The sequence below is a fragment of the Talpa europaea genome (genome assembly GCF_964194135.1).
Source record: "Talpa europaea genome assembly, chromosome: 11".
NCBI lineage: Eukaryota > Metazoa > Chordata > Mammalia > Eulipotyphla > Talpidae > Talpa > Talpa europaea.
Genome location: NC_140078.1, coordinates 77,386,480 through 77,398,940, shown reverse-complemented (window position 1 = coordinate 77,398,940; position 12,461 = coordinate 77,386,480). Strand labels below are relative to the sequence as shown.

At 37.7% G+C, this 12,461-nt stretch overlaps 1 protein-coding gene across 1 annotated transcript in view; it reads right to left on the bottom strand.

Annotated features, from left to right (window-relative positions):
* SCN11A (sodium voltage-gated channel alpha subunit 11) overlaps positions 1-12,461 on the bottom strand; it is a gene marked incomplete at both ends in the record, with an annotated part of 67,074 nt that overhangs the window by 8,733 nt on the left and 45,880 nt on the right. The window contains 4 exon segments of the mRNA XM_084247800.1: positions 4,388-4,529; positions 7,398-7,451; positions 8,325-8,594; positions 9,000-9,101. Coding sequence (XP_084103926.1) covers positions 4,388-4,529; positions 7,398-7,451; positions 8,325-8,594; positions 9,000-9,101 — 568 coding nt within the window.

Here is a 12,461-nt window from a genome sequence, read left to right as displayed (position 1 = left end):
AAAAAAAGAGTTTTGAATGTTTTCACTACTGAGCAAGAAAGAATATAAAACCGAACTAGGATTTACATTTCTGCACAGTTGGAGAAGAAACCATATCTAGAAATGCTGGATTAAGTAGAAAAGAACTCTTTTTGTATGTATGGTTGAACTTTATGCAAAAGTAAGGAAACTATTTAGGGTCTGTAAACCAAGAACAATAATAAAGAGAAGAGTAAAGAACAATAATAAAGAGAAGAGTAACAGCTTTTGCTAATCTTTATGAAACCTAGACTCTTAGGCTTTAATAATCACAAGGGGTAATGGAAAAAAAGTCATTGGGCTTATGTCAAGGTCCCTTCATGAATGCGGGACTCTGTAAGCATTACCAATGAAAACATGAAGAAGAAAAAAGAATGTGTGTATTGGCAATGGAAGACAAGGAAAGTGTCTCTGTCTGTACTATGGGTTATCACATTCTTCCCTGATAATTTGCGAATACAGACCTACTTTGAAGGTGTAAGGGTTTTCATTTACACTGTCAGTGTGAACTAAAAGTGCAGAGCCCAAGGACAATCTTTTGAACAAATGGTATTGGGAAAACTGGATATCCACAGGCAAATGAATGCAGTTCCTAACAACACATACAAAAATTAATTCAAAATGGATCAAAGACCTAAATGTATATCTAAAATAATAAAAGCTTTATAGCACTAGGCTCAGCAATGATTTCTTTTCTCCAAAAGCACAGGTAACAAAAGAAAAAAATAGACGAATTGGATTTCACAAAAATTTAAAGATTTTATTCATCAAAAGACACTATCAAAAAGGCAACCCTTAGGATGAGAAAATATTTGAAAATCATATATCTGATAAGGGAGTAATATCCAGATTATATAGAGAACTTCTAAAACTCAACAACAATTAAACAATGCCTTTCAAAAATGGGCACAAGACTTTGACCAGGCATTTCTCCAATGATGATATACACATGGCTAATAAGCATATTAAAAGATACTAATCATCACTAATCATCAGGGAAATGCAAATCAAAATCACAAAACCTCCTCATGCCCATTAGAATTTGCTACCATAAAAAAATACCAAAAAACAAACATGAGAATATAGAGAAATCAGACTCTGTGCACTTTTGATGGAAATGTAAAATGACACAGCTGTGATGGAAACAGTATCTTGATTACTCAACATACTGGGCACACACACAAAAGAATTCTAGGTATGGTCTCAAAGACATATTTGCACACTTCTGTTCATAGTGGCATTCGTCACAATAGCTAAAATGTAGAAGCAACCCAAGTGTCCATCAATGGATGAAAGGATGAACAAAATGTGATGTATATGTATTTATAATATACATAATAGGATATTATTCAGCTTTTAAAAAGGAATATGATACAATAAGTATCACAAGAATATTGATGAACCTTGAGGATATTATGTTAAATGAATTAAGCCAGTCACAAAAAAGACAAATACTATATCATTTGACTCATATGAGGTTTCTAGAATAGTCAAAATCCTAGAGAGAGAAAAGGGCTGAGAAGAATGATAATGGAGAACTACTGTTTAATGGGTACAGAGTTTCATGTTTACAAGATGTAAGTTACGAAGATGAATGGTGGTAATACTTGTACAACATTATGAATGCATTTAACACCAATGAATAGAACACTGAAAGTGGTTACGATGGTAATTTTGTTATCTGTATTGTACCACAGTAAAAAAAAAAAAAAAAAAAAAAAAGAAGAGGAAGAGGAAGTAATACAGCTCTAGAAGTTAATCAGGTTGTTTCAGGGTGCCTGGCAGATACAAATGTCTTCAGTAATCATATGCATTATGACAGTATTGATAACTATTATTCTGAGACTGTCACATGTGTGGGTAGTGGGTAAAGAAAATGAGTAAGTATGGAAATGTTTAATGCTATCATCTTATCTCCAGTTCCCATGAGAAACTTTGTTGGTGTGAAAAAAGGAGATACAAATGTATCAGAGAAGAGATTAAATAAAAAAAAATTATAGTCTTGAATTTGCATGATTAGCCTTCATACTTCCACATATATATATATTTTGTGGTTGTAAATTTGAAATAGCTCTGTTACTGAAAGAGCACAGAAAACAATCAGCATTCCAGATTGTGGTCTTGTAATACCATCTCCTTTAACAAACCCAGCACTTTTTAGAGAAATGCCTGATATCAGATGTGGGGCAGGAGAGTATGATGTAGGCCTAAAACATCTTGCCCTTCTCAAGAGCATGAATGTCATCAGATGGGAGTGTCTTTATTTGAATATGCTTGGAAAAGAACCAAACTTTCATATAAATCATTCAACCAATAATAAAGGAAAGAATGAATAAAAAATATTTTAAGAAAAAGACTCAAATGTTGACATTAATGAATTAACTAGTTAGTTAACATTAGCTGACAAGTTTAAAGAATTCATATTAGACATTTTAGGTATGATAATGGAATTGTAGTTATGTTTAAAAAGAGATATATTCTGAAATACCTGTGGATGAAATGGTGGGATGACTGTGATTTGCTTATAAAAAAAATCTGGTGGCAAGATTGGGTAAGGACATAGATGGCAAAATGATCTTCTTAAGTCAACAGATGTTGTGCTGGGCATTTTAGGTTCATTTTAGAATACTCTTGTACATGTTTGAAATTTTCTGTAATAAAATGTAAACCAAAACATACAAAATGCTATGGACTGAGCAAAACAGTGATTTCAAATGTAAACTTGAATCTAAAATCACAGGGCCTGATATCCAAATTGCCATGTTGATTGCAATCAAGATGCACATTACCAAGGTGACTCGTCACAGTACACTACACCTGAGCAGCAGGGATATAAGTGCATGAGGACAGTGAATGACTCTCCCAGCACACTAAAAAGGCTAATCAGTATAGAGATATATATCGGATGGATTACAAGTCTTGAACAGATAAATGTTTTAAAGTCATAAGACAATTGAAAAAATCAAAGACAAATATTTAATTAACCTGATTTTAATGGAGAAATACCTTCAGTTCATTAATGCAAGGGAAGAAGTCAAAACAGACAAGACCGGGAGTGTGACTTCATAAAAATGCTAAGTGTCTATAAGTCAAAAATTTCAGTATGAAAATATAAGAAGCAAGTCACAATTTGACTTACTACAATAGATTAAAAAAAGAAGACAATTTCAATTTTAAAGAGACAAGTGCTTTAAATACAAAATTCTTAACTATTGTCATCAACCTGTGAAATCACAGTGATCCAAATAATGAATATAAATTATCAAATGATCAAAAATAAATGTGACAAGATTACAAGTAATCAAAAAATTAGTATAGAACAATGAGATAACACTTTGACCCATCAAGCTAGAAAAGACAATAAAAATTATAAAAACCAGATGTATGAAAACAGAATAAACAGGTATTTTCATATCCAGCAAACGGAGAATATCTAACACAGCATTTCTGAAAGGTAATTTGACAATACATCCTTAATGCCTTCAGGAGCTAATTAGAGAGATACATAATAGAATTTCAAGACTATTTATGATTGTTTAAGAGGAACAATAAGAACACTTAGAAGTGACACAAATGTCCAAAACAGAGGGGAACGACTAGGCTAAAGTATGAACTACCCATAACTGGGCTGTAATTCTTCTCTGAAAATTATTATAACAAAGATGATTTCCTGCCATGGGCTCACAACTAATGGGGGAGAAGGGAAATGACAACACTCGGAAGTACCACATGTTCTCAGCCATGTGAAAGGAATAAATAGTTAAAAGTAACTGGAAAGGGCCAAAATGACAAGAGATTTAGTTTAAACTGGTTACCATTTGGAGTCACCTTAGGCGTCATTAACATTTTTTAATCCTTATTTTCTAAATCTACTACACAGCCTTTATGCATTTTAGAATGAGAAAAGTAAAACATGTTTGTTATACTTCAAGGGAAGATAATCTCCCTCTAAATCTGCCTCTTCCCCAAGGATCTTTCTAATTAGGTTCAATAAATTTGCTGAGTCTTGGTCTAGGGAGCCAGAATACACATTTGCCAAAAGAGAATTCATTCTTTTTTACCTGGGATAAAAAAATACACTTGAAAAATTTACCAGACTATAGTGTCATAAATACTAATCACTGTGGTTGTTTTTCTATTAGGGTACAATTATTTCTGTTTTAATCTCAACAATAACAATGTCCAGTGTTTAGGAAGCTTAGACTGGAGAGTAACAACAAAGATGTAATAAAACCTAGCTGTTTTCAGTCTTAATCTTCAAGAATCTTCTCTAGGTGGCTCCCTCTTAGCTTTCAAGCAGATGATAAAGGCTACTTTGCACAGCAATCTAGGCCAGAATTATGTTCCATTCATGCCCTTTGGAAAATACTTATCTTTTTCTGCTGTTGGTTGAAGTTGTCAATAATAACACCAATAAAGAGGTTCAGAGTGAAGAATGAGCCAAAGATGATAAAAACTATGAAGTAAATGTACATGTATTTATTCTCCTCAAAATGTGGTTGTTTATCTTTCTGTGGGGGGAGAGGTTTAAATGAAAAAAGGAAAAAGCAATTACTGGAGGAAAATATAAGCCATCTTAACTGCCTTATCTAGAAGACCAAAGTTCCTCAGCAGTAGCAGCACTAAGTACTCAGCCTCCTTTAGACAGCCAGGGCCCCTGCAGGGAGCCCCTGTTTCAGTTTCCCCTAGTACAACTTGAGAGGTACCATGTAGTGGGGAGAGGGAGGTGGCAGGATTGTTTTTTTCTTTTAATCAATGGAGAATTATTGAAGGGTTACAAGAGAGGGAAGCAATACCTAGGCAACTACTTGAAAAATAGAGAACACCTAGGCCATGAGATGTGTGCCCCAGTTCTCTCTCTCTCTCGGTTTGGAGAGGAGACTTGGGACCATAGCCTTCATACAGAGTCCACTAGTCTATTTGGTCTGTGGTTCTTAAATTCCTATTGCCTAGCAGATCTGTAACAGATAGATTCTCAAGACATACTGAATTTACAAATAAATGGATGGTTGGATGGATGGATGGATGTTGGATGGATGGATGGTGAATGAATGAATGATCACGTTCCAGAATGGAGATAAAGGAGCTACAACCAAGCTCCTATAGCTCAAGGTGTGACCCAAAGCATATGAAATACCTATCACCTGAGGTCTTTATATTGTTGTTGACTTCAAGTAGTTTGGAATTAGGTGGCAGGAAGACTTTCCTTTTTTGTATCCTGATCATATTCAAAGATATACATATGAGTGTTAATAGCTCTGTCATTTGTTGAACATATTTATGACATTTGTTATTCAACACCCACCATACAGACTAGTGTAATGGAGGCAGTTATTTGAAAGTTTTTTCTTTTGCCTTTTTGAGTCCCTGACCTTAGTCCTAGCTGGCTTTTGTCATCTACTTGTTTGAATTAAGATTAGTATAGAAACAATGAAATGAAAAGAATTAATATTCAACATCTGACATTTAAAATAAGGTCATGCAGGGTCTCCCTGGTGGCGCAAGTGGTTGAGCGCAGTGCTGTGAAGCTGTTCACAGTCTCTGCAGTGCAGGTTCAATCCTGGCCAGCCGGCAAGATACCCATATTGCATGGCAGACTGCTCCTGTCTTGCCCGCTGCTCCCCTCGGAAGTGTATTTCAGTCAGTCTGCCTGTTCTGTTCCCCACTCTGTCTCTGGGCTATCCTCTCACCCTCCCGCACATCTGGCCTGTACCCCAGTTCTTGTAGGCACATGAATAAATTTTTAAAAATCTTCAAAAATAATATAAAATAAAATAAGGTTATGCAGTAGGTTAATAATCTTGCCAAAAATAAGCTATTGCTTTGAAAAGCAGCAATGTCTGAATTCCTTCATATCTTCCTTCAATACAACCAGAGTATTGAGGGGTTTGGAGAGGAAGGTTCATATAGGAAGTTCAAAAATTCACCCCATTTATACCTAGGGAATTGTAAGAAAATGGAATAGAGATTATCAGAGTCATGAGATGTGCATCCTCAATTTCCTTCTTTGGGTTTGGAGAGAAGACTTGGGACCTAGTGATTTAAGGGGAACATGGAAGACAAAGAGGGTGCTCTTCCTCAACTGCTGCTGGGAAAGGCCTGGGATACATTGGGCAGGCAGGATAACTTAAATGGTGGAGTAGCCTAACTGAACATAGGAATGTTTTGAAACTTTTTCAGTTCTCATGTGACAGAGCCATGGGTTTGCCAAGGTGGTTTAGTAGCAAGAGATGGGAGCAGTGTGCTGGGCCAGGGGATCATGTGGAAGACGTGGCTTGGAGTCAGTGTTTGAGGCCAAAAGTAGTTGAGGGTTTGAGAAAGACCATGTTTTATTAGCCACAGTTTCAATATTTGAGACCATCAAAATGCTCTGTGACTACATAGACAAGAGCCATCACATGCTACCATCACAAACCAGTTAGTATGTTCCATGATCAACATTAAGACAACACATACATCCACCAAGCTATATTCACTCAGGGAACATATATAAGCCACACCTCTCCTATTATACATCTGCTTAAGATTACTGCTCCCTCCTAATCTCCACCTCAAGGCAGATGGATGCCTGAGGGAAAGGAGGGTGAAAGTCATGTACTCAAACAGACCAAAAAATGAGTAAATTACAATTTTAAAATATTTCCTTTGTTATAAGTTGCCTCTACTACTACCATAACAGTACTTATAACCCTTTCTGCTACTACCAGCTTGCATATATTAAATACCTAATATGTATCAGGCGTCCACTCTGCAGTCTTTCAAACAACACATATGTGTGATGATTGGAAAAAAATGAGCAACGGTCATGCCATTCTTGATTCAACCATTTGCTCACTCTATAACTTTATACAACCCTCTTCTTTCCAATTCCTCAATTTCCCCAAGTGGCAAATAGAAATAAGCTAGATTACTGAGTACAATTCCAATCTTAGGCATCCACGATCACTTTTCATTTAACCAGAATTTAACATTTGGCAACCATGAAAATTCCCCTCAGCCTCCAGAGAACCTGGAGACATGAGAGGGTCTCTCTAGCTGACCTAGTCCAGTCTTAAGTTTTTCCCAGAGTCAAAGGCAAGTACCCCTTGATAAGTACCCTTTAAAGAAGTGTGAGGAAAATTAAGCCATCCTGTGGTTCTCCTGCTTTTGATTCCCTATCCTGCCTTAGTGGTGTCTCTTTGGTTGCTAGATAGAAAGAGGACTGGATGTTGGAGCAAGCTAGGATGTAAATACTTGTGGGAGGGTGAACAAGCACCCTTCCCTATTTCATTGTGTTTGTCCCACAGGAACTGTGATGTAGGAAGATCTGGACTATCTACGTAGTCATGACTTTCCTGATTGGACCTTATACTCGAGAACAAAGTGGAATACAAGCTCACCCCTCTGGAATCGACAGCTGCATACATAATTTCCATCCAACCTTTAAATGTTGCCTGCAATAAAAGCAGAGGAACATGAATGCAATTATAGGTTTGCCATCAGCAGGCAAGTGTCATGTAAAAGCAAGCAAGGCCCAGTGCGCAGATGTATATAAGACAATGTGCCACCCCAGCCATGCACCCTACCCACCAAACACAGAATGTCCAAAGAAGAGTAGGAGGGAATACAAGATAAAAAGTGTAAAAACAAAAGAAATAAGAGTTGTTATTGTTATCACATGGGGATTTTTTTGATTTATCTTTTTATTGTTTCTATATTAGAAAATGGTTGTTATAGCTGACTCTATTGACGTAATCATTTTATAGTGTATGTAAATCAAGCCATCATGCTGTAAGTCTTAAACCTATACAGTAATGTAAATCAATTATTTCTCAATTAACCTGGAAGAAGGAGGAAAAACATGATTCCAGGGATTAAAAAAAAACTGTCTTAAAAATTGCTATATTAGATGTGGACCAACTGCTGATACTTATGCCATCTGTTTGCATAGTCTGTCCAAGGGCTGGCAACCCTGATTTGAGCTGGGACTGACTTCCATCATTAAATTGTTATTAACAGTGTGGTCTGCCATCTGAGGCCCCAGCCCTCTCTAACTGGAGCTCTGGACAGCAAGGAACCACATAGGACTGCATGAAATGTACAGATGTTTGCAAGAGCATCACAGGGAGGTGGAGGCTCAGTAGATAATTAAGTCAGAGATGCTCAATGGGGAACAGTTCTGGAGGGCCTTGGCTCCCCCATGCAAAATTGGGTTTTGACTCTACTATCTCAAAGAAGTCACTGTATTTTTATTAGTTGAGAAATCACTTATGATGTTTTTAAGTTTTCACTTCTCACCATGTGAAAACCATCCATTCAACACTTACCACTTGCAGCAGGGCCAGGTAAGCCATTCCTACATTGTCAAAGTTGACTTCGTGGATTACCCAGGACAAATTTTTACTTTTACATTGGTTTCGGTTGTCAACAATGCTGTAATTTATCTCTAAGTTGCTATTTGTTGGATCAAAGCATTTTCCAAAATGTCCAGAAAATAAGTTCATTCCCAGGATACAAAAAATGAGCCAGAAAATGAGGCAGACAAGTAAAACATTCAAAATGGCAGGTATGGCACCGAGGAGAGCATAGACCACCACCTTAAGCAAACAAAACAAAGGAAAACGTAACCGATGTTTCCTTTCTTCTCAGGAAAGGGCCTGATATGTGGGGCTGGGTCTCTTGGAGCTCTGTCTTACTATTCGGGCTTCCCATCATCCACCCCCATAACAAGCCCTGCTCTTAGCTCCACACACGATGGGCCCTTTTCTGAGGACTGAGTATCACTTAAGAAATGTTCTCTGGTGATGGTGTTAGGCTTATGAGACACCTGCTATAGGGATGTAAGTCAGAGCCCATCTATCTCTCAAATTGTGAGCGGTGGGTTGGATGAGGAGTCCAGGAAAAGCTTGACAATTTAAGGGAAGCCCAGCCCAAGAATAGCAGTCAGTCTCTCTGCCTTTTCCTGCTAGCTGACCTCCCTCCCATCCACCTGAAGATTGTACCTTCATTCCTTCAAACTGGGACAGTGCTCGGAGGGGCCTTAGTGCTCGGAGAATCCGCAAGGGCTTAAGTTGAATTAAGGTGGTGAGACTGGGCACAGAGACCTGGTGGGAAGAAAAGTCACATGTAGTGGCATTTCTTTTGGTGCCTAAAGAAGCCAGTGGGGGCTTGAGAGCCCTTATTCTGAGAGGCAGATGCTTTAAGCCCTCGGGGCATTATCCAGACATAGGAACAAGCTAAGTCCTGCTGAAAGGGCAACAGAAAGTAGAGAAGTTAGTTTTCTCCTTGTCTGGCAAACCTACAGCCCATACAAGTGATACTTGATTAATGAAAGACATTAATCCGAGAAATAAAGGAAATCAAAGTGACATGACAATATGACAATCAGGTGGGGTCCTGATTGGATCCTGGATTGGTGTGTGCTTGGGTGAGGGGTGATGATGACAGTGCATGGGTAGAAAAAATTTGCAATAAACGATCCTGTTGTGACAATGAGCAACATTTGAAAATGAATGTGGATTTTAGTACTGGATCGTGTTACGTTTCCCAACTTTGATAATTGTACTATGGGAAATGTCCTTAGTAAATATTCTTAGGAAATGCATACTGAAATCGGTGATGGGGCATGGTGACCACCACTTCTTTTCTAAAAAAATATTTTATTTTATATAATTCTTACATCATTTTTCATTTTTGCACAATGTATGCATTTTCATTTTGGTTATATTCCCCATACAATTGCACCCCCCCTTATTTTGACCCTAGTCCTTCCTCTCCCTGCCTCTCTCCCCACCGTAGTGTGTCTCTGGTTTATAGTTGCTTGTTGATTTTGATTTTTACTTTGTATTAAGCAGTTTAGAATAAAAAAAAAACAGAGAAAACAGCAAAGCAGATGGGTAAAATGTTTATAATTGGTGAATCTGGAGAAAGACTTTAACAAATTACACTATTTGTTACAATTTCTCAGTTAAGCTTGAAATTACATTTAAATTAAAAGTTAGAAATAAATAATAATTTGTTTGCTTATATTTCCCTTCACTCAAATAGTTCCTTTTGGGGGGAATTAAATCCTATTTTCTCTCTCAACATACCTCTTCTGAATGGAGTTGGAAAACGGAGAATTGGAAATCTCTGTAAATACACTAAATTAAAACAATATGTTGAGTTTAAGCTGAAAACCACTCTGTGGAGCTTTAGTTATTTATTGTGGAGGCTTCAAAGGCTCATTTTGGAAGGGGGCAGGAAGTGAATTACTGATATTTCTGACTAAGCCGATATCAGAGTTCACCATTATCTAAAATCATTTCCCACTAAATCTGACAATCTCATTGTACAAGTAAAAGATTGCAAATTAGAGAAATTGAGCTAATGTGACAGAATAGCAGTTTTAAAATCTGTAGTCGATTTAAAAGAAAATTCATCAGGGCCTCCCCGGTGGCGCAACAGTTGAGCGCTGGGTTGCGAAGCTGCCCACAGCCTCTGCAGCGCCAGTTCGATCCCTGGCCACTGGGTGAGGGTCCCTAGACCTCTCCTGCCGCCCGCTGCTCCCCTCAGCAGTGTACTTCGGTCCTTCTGCCTGCTCTGCTCCCCGCTCTGGTTCTGGTGAATTCTCTCACCCTCCCGTGCTTTTGACTGTGCCCAGTGCTTGTATAAATAAATAAATAAATCTTTAAAAAAAAAAAATTCATCAATTCAAAAATGTCTATATTTTTTAAATAGGCTTTTTGTTTGTTCTTTTGTTTTTAATAGCATTGCCTGTGGGAGAAGTAATTTAAGCAGGCTTTCACAAATATTCCTTTTGTAATTTTTCTTTTTTTTTTTTATAAATTTTATTGTTATATTCCCCATACAATTGCAGCCCCACCATTCTGACCCCAATCCCTCCCCTCCCACCCCCGCCCCCCTAAAAGTGTCTCTGGTTCATAGTTTTTTGTTGATTTTGATTTTCACTTTCTTATATTTATTCATTTTCCTGGTCCCTTATTTAAGTTTTCTAGATTCCTGCTATGAGTGAGACCATCCGGTATTTTTCTTTTTCTTTTTGGCTTATTTCGCTGAGCATGATCCCTTCCAGCGCCATCCATGTTGCTGCAAATTGCATGTGTTTATCTTTTTTGAATGCTGAGTAATATTCCATGGTATATATGTACCACATCTTCTTGATCCAGTCATCTATTTTTGGGCATTTGGGTTGTTTCCAAAGCTTAGCTATTGTAAACAGTGCTGCTATAAACATAGGGGTGCAGGTGTTCTTTGGAATTGATGTTTCTGTGTCCTTTGGGTAAATACCTAGGAGTGGAATTGCTGGATCATATGGAAGCTCTATGTTTAGTAGGTCCAGAAATCTCCATACAGCTTTCCACAGTGGTTGGACCAGTTTGCACTCCCACCAACAGTGCAGAAGAGTTCCTTTTTCTCCACACCCTCGCCAACATTTGTTGTTGCTAGCTTTTTTAATGTGTGCCATTCTCACTGGTGTAAGATGGTATCTCATGGTAGTTTTGATTTGCATTTCCCTGATGACAAGTGATGTTGAACATTTTTTCATATGCCTGTTGGCCATTTGTATTTCCTCTTCAGAGAAGTTTCTTTTAAGCTCTTCTGCCCATTTTTTGACTGGATTCTTTTCTTTGTTGTTGTTGAGTCTCATCAGCTCTTTGCAGATTTTTGTGATCAGTCCTTTATCATTAGTGTTGGGTGCAAAAATGTTCTCCCAGTTGGTGGGGTTTCTCTTTGTTTTTGTTATTGTCTCTTTTTTTTTTTTTAATAAATTTTATTGTTATATTCCCCATACAATTGCAGCCCCCCATTCTGACCCCAATCCCTCCCCTCCCGCCCCCGCCCCCCTAAAAGTGTCTCTGGTTCATAGTTTTTTGTTGATTTTGATTTTCACTTTCTTATAGTTATTCATTTTCCTGGTCCCTTATTTAAGTTTTCTAGATTCCTGCTATGAGTGAGACCATCCGGTATTTTTCTTTTTCTTTTTGGCTTATTTCGCTGAGCATGATCCCTTCCAGCGCCATCCATGTTGCAGCAAATTGCATGTGTTTATCTTTTTTGAATGCTGAGTAATATTCCATGGTATATATGTACCACATCTTCTTGATCCAGTCATCTATTTTTGGGCATTTGGGTTGTTTCCAAAGCTTAGCTATTGTAAACAGTGCTGCTATAAACATAGGGGTGCAGGTGTTCTTTGGAATTGATGTTTCTGTGTCCTTTGGGTAAATACCTAGGAGTGGAATTGCTGGGTCATATGGTAGCTCTATGTTTAGTAGGTCCAGAAATCTCCACACAGCTTTCCACAGTGGTTGGACCAGTTTGCACTCCCACCAACAGTGCAGAAGAGTTCCTTTTTCTCCACACCCTCGCCAACATTTGTTGTTGCTAGTTTTTTTAATATGTGCCATTCTCACTGGTGTAAGATGGTATCTCATGGTAGTTTTGATTTGCATTTCCCTGAT